General features: G+C 32.0%; 1 protein-coding gene across 10 annotated transcripts in view; it reads right to left on the bottom strand.

The window, feature by feature from the left end:
• LOC149958651 (uncharacterized) overlaps window positions 1-26809 on the bottom strand; it is a 121072-nt gene that overhangs the window by 48896 nt on the left and 45367 nt on the right. For all 10 annotated transcript variants that reach the window (XM_090166002.1, XM_090166004.1, XM_090166006.1 and 7 more), the window contains 4 exons: window positions 23362-23410; window positions 14151-14274; window positions 10374-10447; window positions 8969-9145 (listed from right to left, as the gene is read on the bottom strand). In XM_090166002.1, the coding sequence (XP_090022128.1) occupies window positions 8969-9145; window positions 10374-10447; window positions 14151-14274; window positions 23362-23410 (424 nt within the window). The remainder of the gene's footprint in view (window positions 1-8968; window positions 9146-10373; window positions 10448-14150; window positions 14275-23361; window positions 23411-26809) is intronic.

The following is a 26809-nucleotide window of genomic DNA, read 5'->3' as shown; positions in this document are numbered from 1 at the left end:
TACTACCATAGTTTAAAAAATCCCAATAAGTAAGTTTCCTACTACCATAGTTTAAAAAATCCTAATAAGTAAGTTTCCTACTACCATAGTTTAAAAAACCCCAATCAGTAAGTTTCCTACTACCATAGTTTAAAAAACCCCAATCAGTAAGTTTCCTACTACCATAGTTTAAAAAACCCCAATCAGTAAGTTTCCTACTACCATAGTTTAAAAAATTTCTACCAGAATAGTAAAAAATCCATACAAAAATACTTTTTCTACCAGAATAGTAAAAAAATCCCTACAAAAATACTTTATCTACCAGAATAGTAAAAAAAATCCCTACAAAAATACTTTTCCTACCAGAAAAAACTCAAGTAGTAAGTTTCCTAACACAATAGTTTATGAAACATTCGTTCCTAATACAATAGTTTAAAAATCCCAATAAGTAAGTTTCCTACTACCATAGTTTAAAAAATTACTACCAGAATAGTAAAAAATCCATACAAAAATACTTTTCCTACCAGAATAGTAAAAAAATCCCTACAAAAAATACTTTTCCTACCAGAATAGTAAAAAAAATCCCTACAAAAATACTTTTCCTACCAGAATAGTAAAAAAATCCCTACAAAAAATACTTTTTCTACCAGAATATCAAAATATCCCTACAAAAAATACTATTTCTACTAGAATACCAAAATATCCCTACTAGAATAGTAAAATAAATCTATAAAAATACCTTCCTGTCAGAATAGTAAGAAATCACTACAAAAATACCATTCCTACCAGAAAAGTTAAAAATCCTACAAAAATACTATTCCTACCACAATAGTTTAAAAACTTATAAAAATAGTACGTTTCCTACAACAATATTCGTTAAGGTTGAAAAACATCTCGCAAAAAGCGCTTTTCCTAATAGGGTTTGAATAAGAGGCGCGATAAAACTTAGCCCGAAAATGATGTCATCGGGGCTAAAAGTGTCCAGATTATTCAAGACATTCAACACCTTTTCCTCATTTAACACGCCTCGCGTCAACGATATCTTATCAACTTACGTGGTAGTCCTAATACTTAAGAAACACACGTTTTTATCGGCGCTTATAAGCCGTTATAAATTAATGAAATTTTAATCTTTAACGTGAAGCGTTTAAAGAGATACGATAGACAGAACGAGGGCCCATTACACTCGTGTCAAACTACGTGTTTTTCGCCAGCACTTAGCGACTCGCCGACTAGCTTTCAAAAAGTAGCTTTGATCGAGTAAGCTGTTAAAAACGCCCTGGAAAGTTACGTAAATACGCGTCAATTAAACAAGTACCACCCCTAAAAAAATTGAGGTTAAAAACCTTGTTATAGAAAACAAAATTGAGAAGAATTAAATGGTTTTTTTAAGACACCAGTTGGGAAATTTTAAGTTTGAGCTATAAAACGTAATAAACATAAAATGTAGAATATTTTTTTCTACGACGACATTATTTTCGTACATAAATTAGTGGCAATATATTTAGTATTTTATTAAAAAAATTAAATGGGATTTTTTAAAGCCAAAAATTTTCATTCAATTAAAAGATGGCTTTCGAAAGACAGTTGGTGAACCATGGATTAACAATTGTTAATCCATGGGTGAACGTTTCATTCGAACCAGATCCCCCTATCTTGTGAAGACTCACTTCCCCTACGTCATAACGTTGTCTGTTCTGTTTTTCGAAATCTAACTATTGGTTAATTCGCTACATACATGTAGTTACTTCAACTATAGAAATTTTTAATATTAAATAATGATATTGGACCTAATGAAAATTATAATTCTAATGTAACTAGAATATTGGTTTAAATAGATGAAAATTAAAAATTCTAATGTAACTAAAATATCGGTTTGAATAGATGAAAATTAAAAATTCTTATGTAACTAGAATATTGGTTTGAATAGATGAATGTTAAAAATTCTAATGTAACTAGAATATTGGTTTGAATAGATGAATGTTAAAAATTATAATGTAACTAGAATATTGGTTTGAATAGATGAATGTTAAAAATTCTAATGTAACTAGAATATTGGTTTGAATAGATGAAAATGAATTCTTAAAATTATATAAAATAAATTTTAAAACCAATGCATCAAGTTAATAGATTTTAAGTAATTAAAATGAATAATATGAACTAAAACTTTTTTAAATCAATAAATTGAAGTTAACGTCTAATATTTTACCGATAGTAAATAGATGATAGAAAGATTGATCAGCTATCACCAAGATAAATTTGATAACCATTTATAAGGCTTTTTATGAGACAAAATTAAACTAAAACTAATTTTTTTTTAATTTTAATTCAAATAAAATTCATTAATTAAAGCGCAATTGCTTATTTGTCATTATTCAAATAGGTTCTAAGTTCTTACCCACACGCCTCTATAAATGGTAGGTTTTTAGGAAAAATGGCGATTTTAGCGTGACTTTCGACTACAACGGCACAACAAGCCTTGACCAACATAATGCTTTATTTTTTTGCCGTTTCACTGGCGCAAATATTTCGTGTCTGAGAATCAAATTTCCCTACAAATATTTTGATCCGGATGCAGGCCATGAAAAGGATCTCCTTTCAAATACGCTCGTAATATTCAATTCTGGAGGTTCATTTCGAAAACATAAGTACTAGTTAATATAGATTGGCAAAGCCTTTGTTGGAATAAGAAATACAAAATATTTTGGGGATTTTATTGTGGTAGTAAATGGTAAAATGCGGAATTTATATTGAACGGAAGTGTACGAATTATTTAACCACGATTATTAAACAATTAAATTAATAAATCAATTAATTTAATACCCAAACGTCAAATTTAATACCCAAACGTCAAATTTAATACCCAAACGACTAATTTAATACCCAAACGACTAATTTAATACCCAAACGATTAAACCAATAAAAAGTAAATTAACTGTAGAATAAGAGATTAAATATATCAATAAAATGATTAAATCTAAATAAAATACAAAACCTAAAAAATATTAGCTGTAGATTAAGTGATTAAATCTATATTAAAGATGATTAAATCGAGATTGAAAATCATGAAATCAATATTTTAAAACCATTAAATTGATATTTAAAAATTAAATTAATATTAAAATTGTTTATCTTTGATTGCGTAATTAAACACCTAACACTACGCCCTAAAACTACAAACTAAACTTAAATTATTTAAAATAAATCATATGAAATTTAAAAATTTATGATAACACCAGGTAAAAATCGAGAGTTTAAGAAAATTATTATAATTTTTCAAAACCACAGCGCAATTTCTTCAATAACGATCGCCATAAATTTAATCTTTTAAATAATGTCCAAAGGCGATTTTTTGAAATGTTCAATATAAATTACTACAATTTAAAAAAATAAAAATTAAAAAATTTATTCTAAGAGAGAAAAACCTTTCCATTGACAGGTATTGGTTTGAAAAATTAGGTAGTTGACGCGGTTGCCATGGCAACGGCACGTTTGACGCAAAGATCAAAAACGAAAATGCCTTAGTAACTAGGAAAAGGTTTTTTTTTTCACTATTTCAATTTAAGCAATTTTTCAAACAATCGAATTACGTTGTAAAGGTTTTGAATAGTGACAAAATTGAGTAATTCGATATTTTACAGAAACGTTGTTTCTAGGCGAGGTTTCGAGATGTATTTTAATTATTTTTGTTCAAGACAAATTCAATTGAGCAAAAATTAAAGGATTTAATTAAATACTAAGCATTTCTAACATAACAAAAATAAACTTAATTTTAAAAGAGTAAAAAATATTTAGCGAAAAATAATATTTAATTTAACTTTAATGGTTATAGTAAATTTCAAAAATTAACCGAATCTAAAAAACCAAAACTATTTGAATTTTTGTTTTATTCAAATTTATAAATTTAATTTAAATTTATTACCAAAATGTTTTAGTTTAACAAATTATTAAGGGTTAATAATACTCTAAGTTAAGTCCAAATAATTACGGAAAACTTAAAATATCCAAACTAATAAAAACTTACCAACAAATTAGAAACCGTTACAATCCCAATATTTCAAGCACAATTTTACCGGAAATAGAACAACGAAACTAGTGTTAACAAAACTTCAGCCGAATGTTAAATAAGTAACACTTTCGGAAAAGCGAAATTGGTTTTTCAATGAATTAAAAAAAAGTCCTATATTTTTGACGTCCGCCGAATTTTGTAGCGGGGGTGCCTCTGCCGGCAAAACGCGGAACTAACAAATATTTCAATCGAGCATAGAAGCCGAGACGAAAAATATATTTTTTCAACGCATATACGAAAGCGGAGCCATGTGCTTAGTTTAAAATTCACGCCACCTATGGGACAAATCGAGAAACTCTACAGCTACATTAGCCAAGGATTTAAACAATTACTATCGTAAATTTGTTAAGCCTCTCGTCGTAAGCCTTCCAACGCTAGATATTTTGTAATCTAGATTTTTTTTGTTGACAGATAACAATTGTTACAGATAGCCGGGTCTCTAGAGGCAATCTTGAGATGCAGGGTATTAAATGTGGCAGAAGCCTGCTTCGATAAAGTGTTTTAAATAAACTGCTTAAAGAAAGCAGATAGCGATTTCTTTCCTTTATAGTTTTAAGGCCCAGTTTTATTGCAAGTTACGGAATAATCAAAGTCGAAATTTACGCACGATGACAATTAAAAAGTTAATTTATATAATATTAGAATACACTTGAAATTGGTCTTATTTAGTTATAAGAATTATGCGTAATTTTATTTAAGGGATATATCAGATTGAAATGGCGAAAATAACCGACAAGGGAATATTAATTGATAAAATAACCGACAAGGGAATATTAATTGATAAAATAACCGACTTGGGAACATTGAACGCGAAAATAGCCCGAAAGTAACACATACTGGAATATTAATCGTTGAAATAACCGATACTGGAATATTAATCGATAAAATAACCGATACTGGAATCTTAATCGATAAAATCACCGATACGACAATCTTAATCGATAAAATCACCGATACGACCATCTTAATCGATAAAATCACCGATACGACAATCTTAATCGATAAAATCAACGATACGACATTATCGTATCGGTGATTTTATCGATTAATAATCTTAATCGATAAAATCATCGTTACGGTAATATTAATCGATAAAATCATCGATACGGTAATATTAATCGATAAAATAACCGACTTGGGAACATTGAACGCGAAAATAGCCCGAAATTAATCCATACTGGAATATTAATCGATGAAATAACCCATACTGGAATATTAATCGATGAAATAACCAATACTGGAATATTAATCGATGAAATAACCGATACTGGAATATTAATCGATGAAATAACCGATACTGGAATATTAATCGATGAAATAACCCATACTGGAATCTTAATCGATGAAATAACCGATACGGTAATCTTAATCGATGAGATACCCGATACGGTAATCTTAATCGAAAAAATACCCGATACGGTAATCCTAATCGAAAAAATAACCGATACGGTAATCTTAATCGATAAAATAACCGATACGGTAATCTTAATCGATAAAATAACCGATACGGTAATCCTAATCGATAAAATCATCGATACGGTAATCTTAATCGATAAAATCATCGATACGGTAATATTAACCGATAAAATCATCGATACGGTAATATTAACCGATAAAATCATCGATACGGTAATATTAACCGATAAAATCATCGATACGGTAATATTAACCGATAAAATCATCGATACGGTAATATTAATCGATAAAATCACGGATACGGTAACATTAATCGATAAAATCACCGATACGGTAATATTAATCGATAAAATCACCGATACGGTAATATTAATCGATAAAATCACCGATACGGTAATATTAATCGATAAAATCACCGATACGGTAATATTAATCGATAAAATCACCGATACGGTAATATTAATCGATAAAATTGAAAGACTAACTGGTTATAAATAAAAAAAAATCGTGTAATGTATTAAATTGAATAAATTTGAACATTCATAAATCAAATTTAATACATTTATAACCATTCAAGAAAAAAACAATTGAATTTCCAAGACTAAATTTAAATTTAATACAATATTTAATCATTCAAAAAAAAATTCCATGACTAAATTTGAAGTTAAATTTAATAAATTATTTAAACATTCATAAACCAATTTTAATTTTCAAGACAAAAATTTTATATGTTAAATTTAATGAACATTCACGAAAAAAAATTAATTTCCAAAACTTAAATTTCATATATGAAATAATAAATTTTTTTAACTAAAAGCATAACTAAGCGGGTTTCACGGAAAACCATCAATTTTTAAAAACAGAAGACTAGAAAAGAAAACACAATAAAGTAGGGCAATTAAGCGAGAATTTAAAACCTCCCCGTCCAAGACAAAAGACGTGTTGATTGCCTTGGATATTTTAACCGCGGGCAATATTATATTACCGGAAAACTTTCGCTTTCAAAACCGTTCTTTGTACGAATTCGAGCTGAACATAATGGGGTTACAATATACCCTTCCTCCATTGTTATAATCGTCTCAAGGTCAAACCAGTACCGAGCTAAAGATCGACTAAGGCTTAAGTAAATCCCAACAACGCGTTTTGTAAAACGATTCGAAGCCTCAAAGGCGCGTCAAAGATTCGAAGATGAATTTCAAAACTTGTAATCGTTAATTAAGTACAGATGGCGCGGTAGAAAGTTATATAATGTTATCTCCCCGTAGATCAGCTTTGTTTATTCGACGTCAGACGTTCTATATTGTTTCCCATATTCGACGATTTAGGAAACGCCACTTGCGCCATCTAGGGCTCTTCAATGGAAACTGTTTGAGGAGCGTTGAATTTAGATACGGTCGATGTTCTATTCAATTTACTAAACGTATCGGAATTAAATTTAATCACGTTGATAAGATTCTCAAATGACCAATAAGCCGATCCACACTTTCGCGATTGGTCGAAATGGACTAAATATTCAACCATGGAACCATAATCTAATAGGACTCACTGATTTGAGTCAAAAGAGCAAGCATTGGTATTTCAGACGACAGTTTATAGAGTTCTAGTCCAGTAGTTCAACAATGAATCTAGAGATGGCGCCACTTGTGCGGCTAACACCAGCTACACGCCATGTCGGAGGGTGTTAGGCTAACTAGAACATTCGCAGATTCGAAATAACAAATCACAGGGTCCTAGGTGTGATAGATTCTAAATTTCCAATCATAATAGTTGGTAGATAACTAAATAGCCAATCATAATAGTTGATAGATTCTAAATAGCCAATCATAATGATTGATAGATTCTAAATTTCCAATCATAATAGTTGGTAGATTCTAAATAGCCAATCATAATAGTTGATAGATTCTAAATAGCCAATCATAATGATTGATAGATTCTAAATTTCCAATCATAATAGTTGGTAGATTCTAAATAGCCAATCATAATAGTTGATAGATTCTAAATAGCCAATCATAATAATTGATAGATTCTAAATATCCAATCATAATAGTTGATAGATTCTAAATAGCCAATCATAATAGTTGATACATTCTAAATAGCCAATCATAATAGTTGATACATTCTAAATAGCCAATCATAATAATTGATAGATTCTAAATAGCCAATCATAATAGTTGATAGATTCTAAATTTCCAATCATAATAGTTGGTAGATTCTAAATAGCCAATCATAATAGTTGATAGATTCTAAATAGCCAATCATAATAGTTGATAGATTCTAAATAGCCAATCATAATAGTTGATAGATTCTAAATAGCCAATCATAATAGTTGATAGATTCTAAATAGCCAATCATAATAGTTGATACATTCTAAATAGCCAATCATAATAGTTGATACATTCTAAATAGCCAATCATAATAATTGATAGATTCTAAATAGCCAATCATAATAATTGATAGATTCTAAATAGCCAATCATAATAATTGATAGATTCTAAATAGCCAATCATAATAATTGATAGATTCTAAATAGCCAATCATAATAATTGATAGATTCTAAATAGCCAATCATAATAATTGATAGATTCTAAATAGCCAATCATAATAATTGATAGATTCTAAATAGCCAATCATAGTTGATAGATTCTAAATAGCCAATCATAATAGTTGATAGATTCTAAATAGCCAATCATAATAATTGATAGATTCTAAATAGCCAATCATAATAATTGATAGATTCTAAATAGCCAATCATAATAGTTGATAGATTCTAAATAGCCAATCATAATAATTGATAGATTCTAAATAGCCAATCATAATAATTGATAGATTCTAAATAGCCAATCATAATAATTGATAGATTCTAAATAGCCAATCATAATAGTTGATAGATTCTAAATAGCCAATCATAATAATTGATAGATTCTAAATAGCCAATCATAATAATTGATAGATTCTAAATAGCCAATCCCAGCAATTTGTGGATTCTAAATAACCAGTTGTAACATTTAATAAGATTCTAAATAGCTAATCATAACAGTGGACAGATTCTAAATGTCAAACCTAATTCTAAATTACCCAATATTTGCCACGCTGTTGAGGAAAAAATCAGGTTTTTGGTTTAAATCAGGTTTTGTTAAACAATGCTTTATTTTACTTTTGATCTAATTTTCGCTTCCGTTTAAGCCCGCCAACCCTGGCCACACTTACCTAATATTTGCAACTTCTTGCTAGCCAATATTAACCGCTCCTTAAAAAGTCGAATTTAGGTAACACTGAAAACTACCCGATTGAGAGACAATATTAGCCGCGAAAACCAACCAATGGCGAAGAGCCCGTTAAAACCAACTCACGATTACAGATACAAAATACCCCATTAAAAAACAGTAAAAATAATCCGCCATAAGATGATAAGGTCAGGAAAGCAAAGGGACCTCAATAGCTAAAATATGCTTCTTCCGAAGTACCCTTGAAGAGTCGTAATAAAATGAAATTGAGTAGACTCACGCTGAGAGCGGCCCTGGCGGTGTAGGCAGCCGACGCCTTGGGGAATTTGACTACGGAGACATCTACCGACGGCGGAGACAGCGACACCGGCAGAGCGGCGGGTAATTTGTCCATCGTCAGCACGGGCGACGTAGAGCCGCTTAGCACCTGACCCGCTGTTGTTACAAATGGTCCTTGCTGCAATATACACAATTTCATCGATTAAATATAATGATCTTGAAAAAAAAATCGAACTTTAGGCTGTTAATTCGTCCGCTTGACTAGCTAGTATTGCCACAATATTTTCCGAATCAATTTTCTTACACCATTTTAAGAGATTTTCCCTGACCTTTCAAGGACAATTTCTAACTTAACAAATTTCATTTTTATCAGAAGTTGGTTGAATTTACAATAAAAGTGACTCTTTAGGTTACGCGTTATCTTAAAAGTTTTATTGCTACGTTTACAAACCTTAGTTTTTTCTGATCACCTTCGTAAAATTTTCTACATAAATTCCCAGACGTTTTACAAAATTCTAAAATTCCATGACACTTCCTTGAGTTTTAAGATTTATTTCCAAATTATCTGACTTTCCAGCAGATTAGTGTGGATCATTTGTTAAGTCTATGGAAATCACCAGAGAAAGCAGACGAACGGCCTTTTGTAGCATTTTATCACCACACTACGTCGCTAACTATAGAAAACGTTAACCAAAATATTTTGTCCTATATTAGACGTTTTTAAATAACAGAGAACGCAGACCGAAACAAGTTGTCACGGACATTGAAGTACACACAATCCCCCCCCCCCCGATGTATTAATACATTTTAAATATTAAACTTAAATTTGAACCAATTTTCAATCAACTTGTAAATTAACTTAATAAACCCAAGAGGAATTTTATTGTGGGCCCCCGATCTCCACAATTCATAGCGGGCTACCGAGGGCATGATATTTACTTTCGATTGAGTCTTCCCTGACCTATCTAAGCCTAACATCGGCATCGGCTATACTGTACGTGATTTTAGTACACACAAATCCCTTAGGGACTGTGTAAAAAGGACTTTTGTAGCATTTTATCAACGTCGTATGTATCTACAGATAAACTTAAATTAAATATGGAGAAAGTTAAGATTTAACGAAAATATTCCGACATCCAGCCAGCCAGCTGCGACGAACCATACCATAACGTACGGATCAAAATGGTATCACAAAAGTAAGAAAAAGCAAATTATGATCAGTAGCAACAGGGTAAGTTTTTTCTCGGAAGGTTAATGGGGGACAATTTGCATTTATAAAGGCCGGATTAAAAGTGAAATAACCCAAATAGAACCCAGGGCGTTTTCTAGGGTCCTTCTTTCGACAAAAATCGTGCAACCAATATTAAATTTTCCACCCCTTACGAGCGTGTAAAATCGAAACTTACCATTTGTTCGGCGTCTACAAAATCGGGTTCGCGTTCGTCTAAATCGATCGTGCCACTGTAGCTCGAGTTGTGTTCTGCAACAAATTCAAAGTTTTCCTTCAAATTAATTAGACTTAAAGGCTAGTTCGCTACCTGATTTATGAAAATTAAATTTGGTTTTTTAAATAGTACTTTAATTTAAATTTTAGTTTACGTTACCACTCAAATAATTAATAAATTTGTCAAGAAAGAGGCGTAAAACATATGAAATCAATTAAAAGCAATAAAAATCAATTTAAATCAACTAGATTTTTTTCGATTTTTACAAAAAAAAACTAATTAAATAATTGAAATTTCGTGAGACAATGTTAAACCAAAGTTAAAAATTAAATAAATATAAATTAAGTCTAATATTAAAACACCTAAGGGGATACTTATATCGAATTTCTTTCAAAAGTCACGTATCTCCATTTGCTTGACTTTCGATCTCACGTAGTATAATATTTTATAGCGTTACATTGGGGAAATTAACCATATAAAATTTCGTAACGGAAAATAAAATGTATGGTTTATTTCCGCAAAGAAGTAATAATTTTCCAATTTTACAGCAGACGTTGTACGTACAGGTGAACAGTGTGGGTGGAATTTAATTAAATAGCGCTTCGTTTTGAATATTGAGGAAAATTAACTGTTTTATTTTAACGCCGCCCCAACAAATTTGTTAAATATTTAGCTTCGTTTATTGAATTTATTTTATTAGCATAAAATTGTTGGAATTAAAATAATCAAATATAAAATAGCTGCCTATAATTCAAAGAAATATCATAAGTTAAAAAGTCTATTTAGAAAGCTTTGTTTTTTTTTAAATTCTCCAAAAAAGGGTAGCTTACCAAGCACTTTTGGAAATTTAATTAAGAAAATTGTTTTACTCTGTCATTTTTTTAAATAATTTACTAACTTATTAAAACAATTTTGCATTAGTAAGTTCTCATTTTGAAAATTAACTTACTAAAACTATTTTGCAAAAGGCCTTAAATAAGTTCTCATTTTTAAAATTAACTTATTAAAACAATTTTTCAAAAAGGCATTTTAAAAATTAGCTTATTAAAATAATTTTGTAAAAGGACTGAATAAGTTCTCATTTTGAAAATTAGCTTGGTAACTTTAAATTATTATTAAAACTGATTTAGAAGAAAATAAAGAACATTGGTTTAGAAGAACCTATGAATAATTTTGGTACGAAACTGATAATGTATATAAGCTTTCTAAAAATAGAAAAAAAAAACTGGTAGATACAGTGTTATAACTGTGTTAACCCTCACAAAATTTAAGACTTTATTAAAAGCACTTTAAAAATCCAGAATATTTCACATTAGCTTCACTTTAAAAATTCAGAATATTTCACATAAGCTTCACTTTAAAAAAATAAACATGTTAAATATATTTCCAATATAACCGGGCTGTCCGGAAAATGTACGTCATATAATTAAAAATTACTTTCGAGAACTTCAAAATATTTACTCCACCATATCACGGTCGAGACTCTTAACAGAGGACAAAGATATGAAACTACCGGATGACGGATACAACGCACACTCTCTTAGACGGATTAAGCATATTTCGAAACGATTCTATTTGTGGAGATTTGAATTTTCGAAGTGTAAACACGCGTCTCTCAGCGACAGGTTGAGTGGAAATAAGTTTATTAACAGGCCAATTCACACTAGCCAACATTTTAAACAACTATGTCGGTGAGCGTAGGTTCCGACTGTAGTTGCGAGACTTCAAGCATTAACTGGTGAAAACAATTATTCGTACAACATCGACTACATAATATATCAAATAATATCAGGAAACTATATAGGTATACACTTGGAATGTCTAAGGAAGATTTTTACGGCCGTGATGAAGCTCGTAGAAATGGTCGTGTCTTAAAGCGGGAAAACTCACGAGAAAACTTTCGCGCCTTGCTACCCTCATTCGACGAAAACTCGTCATTAAGCCTAGTCATTGCTATTTTATTATTAGCTTACCTGATTATCTCTTTTTTAACCATACAAATACCTGAAATTAGGTATCACTACACTTCTTTCGCGAAGGACATTATAATTACTTCAAAATATTAAGTACGATAACAAATTGAGGTTTTTAAATCCATTGTTTTATAAGCCTATTTTGCGCGGGAAGATCGCCTATTTGTTACCATGACGACGCATTCTTTTCGCGTCAAACCTCGAGCCAATGAATTTGAAATGTCGTGTTACGTCTTACACTTGACGTGGTTAAGCCCCGCCTTTTTCTCGACGCGCTTTCGTATCACCGTCCCAATGGAACCTTAGACATTTCAAGTGTATACCTCTATAGTTTCCTGATCATATTAATAACAGTTATTGGATTTTAATATTATTTAGATTTTGTGTAATTAAAATGATGTAGATCTTAAAAATATATGTCAATTAATAAAGGTTTGATTTTAAAATTATTATTTAGTTTTCGCTTAATCAAAATGATGGGTCTGATAAATCTTAAAAATATATCTACTACAAAATATGTCAATGAATATTAATATAAGTTATTGAATTTTAATATTATTTAGATTTTGCGTAATAAAAATGGTGTCTAGAATTCTTTAAAATATATATAAATATATATATTTATATTAATAAAGGTCATTTAATTTTAATATTGTTATTTAGTTTTTGCGTAATCAAGAGGACGTGTACGAAAAGTATTAGATTAAAAAATTGGTCTCTAAGCCTCAGTCATATGAAGCAGACTCAGAGGTGACCACAGAATATTTTAAAACCCTTTAAAGGAATTATAGGAAATTTATCAGTGAAATATAGGAAGGAAATAGGGGGGAAAAGGGTAAAAATAGGAGAAAATTAATTATACAAGAGAAAACGGTTGTCAGAATTGATTAAAAGAGGGATAACATTCAAAATAAAGTTGGCAACGGATAGAAATAGTCGAAAACTATCGTCGAACAGGGTCGGAAATAAGCATCTATAAAAACTAGGACGTTTAAAAGACTTCCAAGGGTAAAATATCAATTATTTTAATTTCTTCCAACTTTTGAGTTCAAATATAGGGTAGCATAGGAAATTTAATGAAATTATAGGAGAAAAAAGGACGTTAAATTATAGGAAAAATAGGAACTGTGGTCACCCTACCGACTGTCCTTAAATCTTGTCTATCAAAAGCGTTTGTGTGTCCAACAACGTTATTAAAATATAAGCAATATTTTTTCGAAAATGTAGGATCGTTTGAATAGTTTAAAGGGAATATAACCCTAGCAGTGGAAAGGTCAAACTTCCGCAAATACTCACTAGTGGCGCGACAGTCTAGATAGTAGTAAAAGATAATAATCAGCTAGGCTAATACCCTTAGCACCACCTTAGGCCCAAGTCATCTAGCGACTTATAATGCCTTTAAACGGGTGGCTGGGTTACAACGCGTAGGAGGGTGGTGGCAAGCCCTTCGTGCCACGGGAGCCAACAGCTCCCTACACTAACTATTACCGTTAAATTCAACAAGTTTTTATGGGGAAGAGCTCGGGGGAAACCCCTTTAACCAGTGGGGAGAAAACTTGCAAACTCAACGCGGAAGGAGTAGTTCCGAGTTTTGCACCCAGTGCCACAAGCCTGGATCGAACCCGGCTCCTCTTGCTGCGAGGCGAAAGCGCTAACCACACATCTTAATAAGATGAGAAATCATAATTTTCGATTACGTTCCGGTGGTGCCTTGGGTATTAGCCTAGCTGATTATTATGATTATTATTTAAGAAGCGCGGCATACCTGAGAAGCTGCGACGTCTTTTCTTGGCTTTCTCAAGAGGCAACTGCGGGGGGGAGGGCTCGGACGAGATCTGCGCGTCGCCGTTCTCCGACTTGGACGAGCTCAGACGGCCACGCTGCGGCTCCTGTCAAGACACAAACACCATTCAATATTGGACAATAAAACACTTTGACATTCAAATACATGATGATGGAATTGAGTCTACGAGTTGGTACGTAACGCTACCATGATACTACAATTTTGTCTTAGCCAAACCACGTTGAATCTTAGATTTTTTAATTTAATAATAAATCATATATTTTGTGGGGGATACTACACTTTGATCTTAGCCAAACCACGTTGAATTAAAGTATATATTTTTTAGGTTAATAATAAATCATATATTTTGTGGGGGATACTACACTTTGATCTTAGCCAAACCACGTTGAATTAAAGTATATATTTTTTAGGTTAATAATAAATCATATATTTTGTGGGGGATACTACACTTTGATCTTAGCCAAACCACGTTGAATTAAAGTATATATTTTTTAGGTTAATAATAAATCATATATTTTGTAGGGGATACTACACTTTGATCTTAGCCAAACCACGTTGAATTAAAGTATATATTTTTTAGGTTAATAATAAATCATATATTTTGTGGGGGGATACTACACTTTGATCTTAGCCAAACCACGTTGAATTAAAGTATATATTTTTTAGGTTAATAATAAATCATATATTTTGTGGGGGATACTACACTTTGATCTTAGCCAAACCACGTTGAATTAAAGTATATATTTTTTAGGTTAATAATAAATCATATATTTTGTAGGGGATACTACACTTTGATCTTAGCCAAACCACGTTGAATTAAAGTATATATATTTTTTAGGTTAATAATAAATCATATATTTTGTGGGGGATACTACACTTTGATCTTAGCCAAGCCACGTTGAATTAAAGTATTTATTTTTTAGGTTAATCATAAATAAACTCTTTCGTGGAGGTATACTACACTTTGATCTTAGTCAAACCACGTTGAATTATAGTGTATATATTTTTTATGTTAATTATAAATTAACTATTTTGGGGGGGATACTACACTTTCATCTTAACCAAACCACGTTGTATCTCAGTATATATTTTTTAATTTAATAATAAATCATCTATTTTGTGGGGGTACTACACTTTGATCCTAGCCAAACCACGTTGAATTAAAGTATTTTTTAATCAAGTGATTTTATTAAACATCGTTCATTAAAATCACACAATACATTTCAATGGACGAATAAAAAATTGCAAAAAATAGATTTTTAAAAAAATAAAATACAGAAAATCTGAGCAAACTAAAATATAAATTAGTTATTAAGGTTAATTAAGATTTTATTTAATTCAAGATTAGCTAACCGATAAAAGTAAAATATCCGTTAATTATACAATGAAATAGCCATACATTATATAAAAGTCAATAAATTCGATTTAAATCAAAGTAATTATTGATTTGATTTTTCATTAAAAAACCCCAAAAGTGCCAACCCTGCACACCCAAAATATAATATTTATCTACTAGTATTTTCATACAGACAAGTTTAACGTGCGGGGTTGGCTGGTTTAAACCGTTGATTTTCAGATCCTTTGGTTTTTTTAAATTTGCTACGACTCACTTAAAATATTTCCCAATTATTTGTACATTTTCTGACCAAAACACAACGAAACTAATTACTAAAACAAAACGCCTTCTTGCAAAAATATTTGTACATAATCGAAACTAAAACTTCGTTTCTGGCGAGACTTTTGTAACCGAAAAAAATCTACAACTACGCATTTTAAGGCGATAATAATCGACTAGGCACAGATAAAGTATCTAAACTTGTGTTTTGACGTTAAAGAGAATCAAAAAGTGTAATCCCTTTAAATATAGTCCCAGAAAATAAAGAATTTTTACCTCTCCGAGGGGACTTTGTACCCTAGGAGGGGTGATACAACCACCGTGTCTGTCTGTCTGTCTGTCTGTGGGTGGGTGGGTCTGTCTGGCCTGCGAACGCGTTCGCATTTTCGGGGCAAAGGGTAATCACTGTGTACCAGTTTCTTAGAATCAGGGAAAAGGTTTTTCCAAAAGCGCCCTCTTTTTGTCATTGGGTGTAGTATAATTTTTTAATCGGCCGGGATTCGAACCCGAGCCCTCTTGCACGACAGGTGAGCGTTCTACCGCAGAACCACGGATACAGTTACGCTTCACGGAAAATTAAAAACTCTTCCGAGGAGAGGTATATTTTGGCTTGCCAACTTGTTTAATCCTTGCTCATAATTTTGGTACTTAATTAAGGACAGTATGTACAGTTAAAAAGAATTAACACAAGCGAAAAACAGTTTAAAAGTAATATAAAACAGTGTTTTAAAAACACCTAGTTAAAACCCAAATAAAACCTGGTATAAACCAAAAAAACTAGTTTAGTTTTTTTAAACCAGGTTTTTTCCAGCCCTGACAACGTGGAAAAACCAATACAAAAACGAAAAAAACAAACCCGATGAGAGAAATAGGGAAATTTCGAAAATACATGACACAAAGGATAGGCAATATAGCATCATATTAACCCCACCTACGCAACCTTAACCCGAATTGGCCAAGCCCGCGGTAAAAACACACCCTAACGCGCAACAAAATAGTTCATAAAAATCACGAGTAAAATGATTAATCCAAAAGCCAATTATTAACACTCGCGTAGACTATAGGAGAGTGAAAGTAGATTCGTGGGATTTAATGGGTTAATCGTCCTACAGATTATACGATGCCCTACTTTCGAGATAACTGCCTCGCCAATAAACAACCTTTCGCGCGTTCCAGCCTATACGTTCAGACGCGCCGAGCTTAACCTCTCCATAATTACGTGAAGGGTTAATTCAAAGACTGCGTACAGTTTCACCATAAGTAACAATCATCCATAAGTATGCCATCAAATAATTTTCTTTTATGAAACCAACCACGAGAACGTATATTTTTTTGTTTTTCTACTTTTTCAAAATCTTAGTTCTCGGGATGTGACGTAAATGGTGACACTACTCCTAGGGGTGGATTTACGCGTGGTCTAAGGGCCCCGGTTCGATCCGAGGGCCCCTTCGTGGTTAAAAGATAAAACCAACTTAAAGGGAATATAACCTGCAAAGCAATCTTTATGGAAGACCCCTTCAATTTTTCAAATGTCCCTGTACAGTGGCGCCAAACATTTTTAAAGCCAAAGGCATGAGCGGCCAGAGCTGCAAGCGTTGGTGTTCCACACCAAATACCTGAGGTTATATTCCCTTTAAATGAAGATTTAAGAAGGGGTAAAAAATAGATTTTTGACACAATGGCAAAAGACTCGCCACAACTAACCCAAAGTTGGGTATGCCCCAAACAGTGTTGGTCCGGGGCCCCCAAAAGTTAACGCTCCGCCAACCTGCTTTACCCCAATCCGTGGATAAATACGTGTCATCAAACATTATAGAAGGGAAACTAAAGTTAATGGAGCGTATTTTGAGCACGCGCAGAATTCCTCGTGCGTCGCGATCACGACGTTTCGTTTCCATGGTAACCTTTTCCATAGCGCACGGATTTGTATGATTCGTGTGAAACAAGTATTGCAAAGTCATACTTATGATTGATTAGCAGGGTTGGCTGATTTAAATCCTTTTGATTTAAATCAAATGATTTGAATCATACAATGTAATTTAATGTAGGAATAAAAATTTACAAAAATAGCGGGTGAAGTTAACTACAGCAACCTCATTGATTTAAATTGTTATTTTGTTTGCGCCTGATAGACCTTGTCACTTAGATAGCGTGGGTATTTTTTATTTTGGCCGCAAAAAATAATTTTTTAATTTTTTTATTTAATTTAAAAAAATTGATTTTCTTTGGGTATTTTAAAGTTTTTGGTGGTTATTATTTTCGTCGTGTGTTCGCCGACACCACGTGCTTTTCAGACCTAATAATTTCCACGTGGTATTCGGGTAGTTTGTGAAATAAATTACAAGTTTTCTTAATTTTGGGAATTTTGGGAAATTTCTAGGTGTTTTGCCTTTTTTTGGCCGCAAACGCTTATTTAATTTTTAATTTAATTTAAAAAACACTTTTTTGGGCCTTTTCACGATTTTTGTTATTATTTTCGTCGTGTAAGAGCGTAACCAACGTGCGGCTCCAATACTTATACACGAAAATGAGTACCGTGTAATCCAACAATTACTAGAGTTTTTCCAGTCGCGTACCCCACTTTGCCCTTGGTCTTGCGATATACGCTAAAATTTTTCCCACGCCCGACAATACTTGGTAGGGTATGCCTAGGTACTGTCCTGTAGGTTGCGTTATAGAAGGCCCATCGCTTTTTTTAGTACGGGGCTGCGGCGGCGCCGCGCGCCCCCAGCACGAGAGCGTAGCGAACGTCCGGCGCCAATACTTATACTAACACGAAAAACTGTTCTTAAGCAATTTTTTAAAACAGTCTGGTGTCGGCGAACACACGACAAAAAAGAATTTCAACCCAAAATCTAGGAACTTGCAAAAATTGTCAAAACTTTAATTAAATTAAAACATTAAATCTTAATTTGCGGCTCAAAATAAAAATACCATCGTAATCTCCGCGTCAAACTCTATCGTATACGCCGAAAATAAATATAAAACAAGATGAGGTTGCTGTAGTTTACTTTTGCCAAAATAGCTTCTTAAAAAATTAAAATACAGGGAAAATCTCTCATAAAAGTAAAATGCCCGTTAATTATACAGGGAAAGAGCCATTAATTGTATAAAAATCAATAAATTCAATAAAATCCAAAAAATATTGTTGACCAATCAAAATGGTTTAAATCAGTTGACTTAAATAAATCGTTGATTTTAATTATTTAAATCACCTATTATATTTGAATGCATTTAAGTAACCGTACTTAAGTAGGTTATGCATCAAAATAAATTGCAAGAAGTAATAAATTTAATATGAGTAATTTAAACTTTAGTTTACATAATTACGCGCAAATTATTAATAAATTAGCTTAAAAAAGGCATGTAAAAAATTAAAATTTAAAAACATTCAATTACAATTAAGTTAATCGTGTTGGGATAAACACAAACACTGGTTGGACCTACTTTTAAACAAAAGCCGTTTTATGAACAAGATTTAAAGCCAAATATTTAAATTTAATCATTTTCATACTGTTCATTTTGGTGGAACAAAACCCAATGAAAAGTTGAAAATTACCAAAATCAACTAATTTAAAAGTTTTGCCACCAGGTTCAACTAGCTGGCACTAGTTACGTAAAAAACTAGTCTTATCGCGTGAATTTCAATTTTCAGGTCTCATACAACCCAATTTCCCTGATATTTCCAGGTTTTCAAACGGATATTTCCCTGATTTATCCACAATTAAAACTAAGATTTACAGAGTAACTCATTTCATGATTGTAATTCAAGTTAAATTGGTTTCATATTATCATATAAAAGGTGTATTATTAGTATTATTTATGCAAAAAGGCATTATAAGTCGCTTGGTGACTTGGGCCTAAGGTGGTGCCTTGGGTATTAGCCTAGCTGATTATTTTATTATTATTACTACATTTTTACAAGAAAGGTTAATGTAAATTGGTACTCATTAGGGAAAACTTTCTCAACTCTCAGAAAATTCCCCGATTTCCCTGATTTTTCCCAAAAAAATTTAATTGACATTTCTATCGATAATCTATTTCCTTGATTTTACCAGGTTTTCAAGGTCTGTATGAAGCCCGAATACCCAAGACTTTTAATGCCCTAATTCAGGTGGCCGGGTTACAACGCGTAGGAGGGTGGTGGCAAGCCCTTCATGCTACGCGAGCCAACAGCTCACTACACTCACTAATACTGTTAACCTCTAAAATGTTTGATGAGATAGACTTCTGATAATAAAATAATTCGTGTAACGGAAATTCATCAGCTCTAGGCGTTCCCCGTACCCGTTTCATTGCTAGGCAGGTTAATCTCTCGTAATAGGCCATTATAAAGATTTAGATCTCAGTGTCAGAGAGCTGTTCCAAGGATCCGTTTAATTAATGAAACGTTCCAGAGTATTATTGGCGACTAATTACGGGTCTTAATCGTCCTTTTGATTGGGTTTTTACCCTACCGGTTACATCCAAGGCTCCTCGGGGAAAGTACAATTTGTCATTCTGACGCCATTGAGGTTTCACGTACGAATTCATTACTTTTAAGGATTTATTTTTTATATATTTTTTAATTTAGTTTGTGTTTAATTATTTGGGTGGATTTAATTAAGTAGTGGATAGATTATAAATAAGGTTTAATTAGGTATTGTAAAAAATATAAGGCAATATAAATTTCGAAATTTTAAAAATTTCAATATCGGTTCACAGAGTATAAAATACATCATGATCTTGGACACAAGTCGACATTGATTTTGATACAAAATTGTCGGAGCGGTAGTTATAAAATCAACGTAAATGAATCTATAAACAATTAGTAATTAATACAACTTGTTTTATAAGCTAAAATTAAATAGTCGATCATTATATTTACAGAGATCAAAGACTAAGCTCTACACAGATCAAAAACTAAGCTCTACACAGATCAAAAACTAAGCTCTACACAGATCAAAAACTAAGCTCTACACAGATCAAAAACTAAGCTCTACACAGATCAAAAACTAAGCTCTACACAGATCAAAAACTAAGCTCTACACAGATCAAAACCTAAGCTCTACACAGATTAAAAACCTAAGCTCTACACAGATTAAAAACCTAAGCTCTACACAGATTAAAAACCTAAGCTCTACACAGATTAAAAACCTAAGCTCTACACAGATTAAAAACCTAAGCTCTACACAGATTAAAAACCTAAGCTCTACACAGATTAAAAACCTAAGCTCTACACAGATTAAAAACCTAAGCTCTACACAGATTAAAAACCTAAGCTCTACACAGATTAAAAAGGTAAGCCCTACACAGATTAAAAAGGTAAGCCCTACACTATTATCAAAAAACTAAGCTCTACACAATACAAAAAACTAAGCTCTACACAGAAAATATCTCCGTTGTATCAAAAACCAAAATTTAAACGAAATAAAATCAAAACTTATTGAATATCAAAACTTAAAAACTAAAATTCCCACAAGCGGCAAATCAAAACTAAACTTCACACGTAAAAACAATCTCAGATCAAATCCAAAGTTTCAGTAGATCAAAAACTAACGTCTTTGTAAAGAAAAAACAAGATGCCATAGCCCTACACGAAACAAGAATAATATCAGGACAAAAGTCCCAAAACTCGGGCCCCAAAGCATAAAACATCGTATAACCACGGTTAAGCATTACATACCTATCAAATATGACCTCATTAGAAATAAGCAATCAAGACAAATCAAGTACTATTAAAATAATTTAAAAATGCATTTCCGATAAACGACAAAACCCTAACCATTAAGGGGAACCCAAAAATTCTTAGACAAACAAGAAATCAAACGTATAATTTTACAAGTACCGAGTCACAGAGAAACACAATTTAAAGTTCCCCCAAAAAATTTCCCCAACCGCTCAGAGAAAATATTCAAGAACAGGTCTGTACAATTCCTCTTAAATATCGAGGTCAATGATTAGAGAATAAATTTTCGGTAGAAAATATGTACTTTTCTTAGCGTAAAACCCCGAGGGCCAAGAAAGGCAACGTAATATTGATTACGAACCGAAAATCATATTAAATTTCCTAACCCACGTTGAGTAGGCCACCGGGAGTACTAAAAAAAACTTCAACGGGAAAAACTTTTTATTTCTATAACGAGAAATAATTTATGTAAATCTGTTACTAGTTTTTGGGGGCAAAATAAATGGTTATACCGTTTATTCGGTCGGGGATTTTTTACAAGATAAACAATCTTATAATTTATAATTTATAAATTGATACAGATTGGTCTGTCAAAATAGATAGATTTGGGATAAATTAACACTCTCGGGTTTTGGTACGTCTAGCGACTAATTGGGTGCTCTTTGGGTCAACTGGGGTCAAAAATGAGCCCAGCAACGTGGGGCTTCAAGTGATCTCTTAAGGGGGAGGACTACAGTGGCCATTGTCTACTTTCGCGCTATTTCAAGCTGAACTCTTTTAATTTTCTATTTTGACTTATAAAATTAATATTTACGTGTAAAACAGCCTCTTGTTTAGTGATTGAAATAATTTTGACAATTTTAAATTTAAAAGTAATTAAGTTATTACGTTTTAATTCGAACCCCCGGAGCTAAACAAGTTGGGCAAGCACCCAAACTACCCTTTAGTTAGGACCTTATATCTCGTAAACTATTAATATTAGAATTATCAAAATTATTTTAAGCACTAGAGGAAAGTTCAGCCTAATAAGAAAAATATAATTCAATTGTGTAATTGTTAAAACAGAAACGTTCAGCTTGAACGATAAAGAGGCTTTTACTGTATTCTTCCCCCTTAAAGATCAGAATTACCCCAAAACGATATTTAGCTCATATTTTTTGTTATATCGAACAATGGTTTACTATATAAATATTATTAAAAACATACTATATAAAATCGAATAAATATCTTAATATTTGATAGTTCAGTTGCTATTCGCGACCGAAAACTATAGCAACGCCCCCTTTTGTTCGCCATGGAAAGCTAGATACGTAGCGCTTTTAGTTTTTCCTCATCATTATTCGTAAATTTTATTTTATAAATACTGATACTTGCATTTTAATATAATTTTGCATCGTTTTCTTATATTTTGTTTATTTAAGAAAAAACGTTCTGATGAGTTTTGAACTGTCTGTAGACTGTAGCAGACGGTAGATCATAGGCGCTACCTCGGAGAAGCTAAAGCCGTTACGCCACCTACACTCGTTTCGGGCGCGAATAGAAGACTAAATTCTGATATTAACTAAGGTTTAGTTAAATAATTAAGCTATTATTAATTTTTGGTTACCAAGTTCGCATTTTTTATTTTTTAAACCAATAAAAAAATTGACCAATTAAAAACCAAAAACTGAAAAACAACTTAGTTACCAAGTAAAACCAAATCGTGGTTATACTTAGTTAGATAAGCAAATTAAATATAACTTAACGGTAAATCGTTAATGTTTTGGTAGCAAGATAACGCGACCCACTAAATCTAATAGTCGTCATTAACTTCGCAATATTTTTAAGCCAAAAAAACTTAAATTACCTAATTAGTATTAATTAGGAATTAAAAACAAAAATCAACTTACTTGAAACTTTGCGTCTATTTCATCATCCAATGAAGAAGTATCTTTTAAACTGTGGAACAACAAAACAAAACGAAATTTAGTCGACGAACGAATGAAATAACAAACGTTAACTGGTAAGAAAATCAAAAGATCACAAAACTGCACAGCCCATACCAAAATAACACTAAATCACAAGTATCCAAATCGGTAAACAGCGTAAAAGTATCACGCGCGCAAAACGAAATAAATTTATAAAAAAATCACGCGATGAAAAAATAATAATCCAGAAATGGAAGCCGAGATATCCTTAAACAAATACATGGACAGAACAATTAAATTGGAAAAATGTATCTGCCAAGTGTTTTTCGAAGATGTGGCTGGTCGACTGTGGCTGCCAGAACTGCTACGCCAAGCCAATAGCGGGTTTTTCTGGCTGGTGCCACCGGGGTAGCTTATGAATTTGTCCTTGTACGTGGTCGAGCTTGATTCCGAAGCCGGATTTTACGTTGGCGTTTGCGGGTTACTTCCAAGTTACGTTGACGTATCGTTCAAATTCGTAGTAATTTGTCAATTTAAACGCGTTTTGGAAAGGAGGGTTAGCGTTACCCAATGGGCTTGCTTTGAAATTAAGTTGACATACGTTTTGTTGAGTTAGCTAGTTTTCGTTACTCGTAGTCGTGCGCCGTTGCCAAGTGGCGGTACAATGTTGAAATATTATTTATGACGAAATTTCCCCAAACTGTTTTCTAATTGTACGGTTGTTTTAATTAGCGTGTAATATATCAGGGATTTATTTTGACGTTTGGGGACAACGAATATCTCGGCTCGAAATTAGCGGGTTCTTGCGGCTTCCAAAAAATATATATTTTTGGGGTTCAAATAGACTTCGTATACTTGATTTTGGGTTTAAATTGATATAGGTTCGAAATATTCGATTTTCATATTTCACGTTCGAATAGATATTTCATCTTAATATTTCGGGTTCGAATAGATATTTCATCTTAATATTTCGGGTTCGAATAGATATTTCATCTTAATATTTCGGGTTCGAATAGATATTTCATCTTAATATTTCGGGTTCGAATAGATATTTCATCTTAATATTTCGGGTTCGAATAGATATTTCATCTTAATATTTCGGGTTCGAATAGATATTTCATCTTAATATTTCGGGTTCGAATAGATATTTCATCTAAATATTTCGGGTTCGAATAGATATTTCATCTAAATATTTCGGGTTCGAATAGATATTTCATCTAAATATTTCGGGTTCGAATAGATATTTCATCTTAATATTTCGGGTTCGAATAGATATTTCATCTTAATATTTCGGGTTCGAATAGATATTTCATCTTAATATTTCGGGTTCGAATAGATATTTCATCTTAATATTTCGGGTTCGAATAGATATTTCATCTTAATATTTCGGGTTCGAATAGATATTTCATCTTAATATTTCGGGTTCGAATAGATATTTCATCTTAATATTTCGGGTTCGAATAGATATTTCATCTAAATATTTCGGGTTCAAATAGATATTTCATCTAAATATTTCGGGTTCGAATAGATATTTCATTTAAATATTTCGGGTTCGAATAGATATTTCATCTTAATATTTCGGGTTCGAATAGATATTTCATCTTAATATTTCGGGTTCGAATAGATATTTCATCTTAATATTTCGGGTTCGAATAGATATTTCATCTTAATATTTCGGGTTCGAATAGATATTTAATCTTAATATTTCGGGTTCGAATAGATATTTCATCTTAATATTTCGGGTTCGAATAGATATTTCATCTTAATATTTCGGGTTCGAATAGATATTTCATCTTAATATTTCGGGTTCGAATAGATATTTCATCTTAATATTTCGGGTTCGAATAGATACTTCATCTGAATATTTCACGTTCGACATTTCAATGACAATAAATTTAAAATTAAACATGTAACGATTTGAGTGGAAATTGACACAAGACAAACGTTTAGGGCACAAATTTAACCGAAAATCTTATTTTGATCATTAAGAGTGCTTCATTATAAAACTTAAGCTATGAAAACAAAGTTCTTTAGTTAAATTAATTAAAACTTCTTCAAGTTAAAGAAGAATATTCAAAGTGAACCGCTACAATAAAAGGGAAAATAAAAGAACGCGAAAATGTTAGAGGGCTAAAGGAGTAGGTTCGCCATCGACTTATTGCCTGCGCGTAACTAGCGCCACCTAGTGTTTCTAAGGGCAACTACTTCTATTTAAAAAGCAGAAAATGGAGAGAGGGTCTCAAATCGAGGCCACTTTCGCCCCTCCTAAACACGTTATCAATGAAAATAAACCATTTTGCGAAGAAGTTTTCCTGCCACTGACTAAAATTAAACTTTCCCCGAAATCTAAACACGCTCTTCTCATCACAATTAAGAGTGCTCATCGTCTACAATCAGCGGGAAATTTACGTATAAATACGCTTAATTTCAATTCAAAGAATTTCGCCTCAAAATGCAATTATTTTCTTATCTATAATCTTATATTTACAGAATAGGTGTGAAAAACGTTTGAGTACACACCCAGAAATCTCTAGTTAGGTTTAGAAAATTACTAAAAAGATTGTTTAACAGGGTTGCCACATTCGGCACGTGACAATTGGATGACATTTGCCCCAGATCTTAAAATTGTTGAGAAATTGGTCCCAGATCTTAAAATTGTTGTGAAATTGGTCCCAGATCTTAAAATTGTTGTGAAATTTCTCCCAGATCATAAAATTGTTGTGAAATTTGTCCCAGATCTTAAAATTGTTTTGAAATATGTCCCAGATCTTAAAACTGGGTGACAATAGAATCGCATCTTAAAACTGGGCGACAATAGGCGCTTAAATAAAACATCTTCCCAGAAATTGCCAAGAAGTAATATTTCCGACAGCCAGGACTCATAAGTTACTATTTATATAGTGCTTGTTGAAATATTAGAAAGCTGGGAACTTTTCTCGAACATAACATCGGTTTTTTGCTAAGCCTTAACATGCCAAAAAAAGTTACCTGGTTAAAAGGAAACACTTGTTGCATACCGTACTGCAAAAGTAATACGTTTAGTTCTAAAGGAATTAGTTTTCATCTTTTTCCGAAAGATAATTTGATATGAAATGAATTAACTCTGCCTCCATGAGAAGCCTTAAAATTGCCCGGTAATATAAAAATATTCCGTATAATTTTAATTATTTATACCATAAGAGGATGATAATAATAATATTATTATCTTCTTATACTTAGTTTTAGTAACATTATATATTTTACCTTAAAATATATTATCGAAAATTAACATTAGTATGTTCCTTAACATCGGTTTTTTACTAAGCCTTAACATGCCAAAAAAAGTTACCTGGTTAAAAGGAAACACTTGTTGCATACCGTACTGGAAAAGTAATACGTTTAGTTCTAAAGGAATTAGTTTTCATCTTTTTCCGAAAGATAATTTTATACG

The sequence above is a fragment of the Leiobunum rupestre genome, chromosome 2 (genome assembly GCF_980474605.1).
Source record: "Leiobunum rupestre chromosome 2, qqLeiRupe1.1.hap1, whole genome shotgun sequence".
Classification (NCBI taxonomy): Eukaryota; Metazoa; Arthropoda; class Arachnida; order Opiliones; family Sclerosomatidae; genus Leiobunum; species Leiobunum rupestre.
Note: the sequence above shows the minus strand (reverse complement) of the source record. Positions and strands in the feature narration are given on the sequence as shown.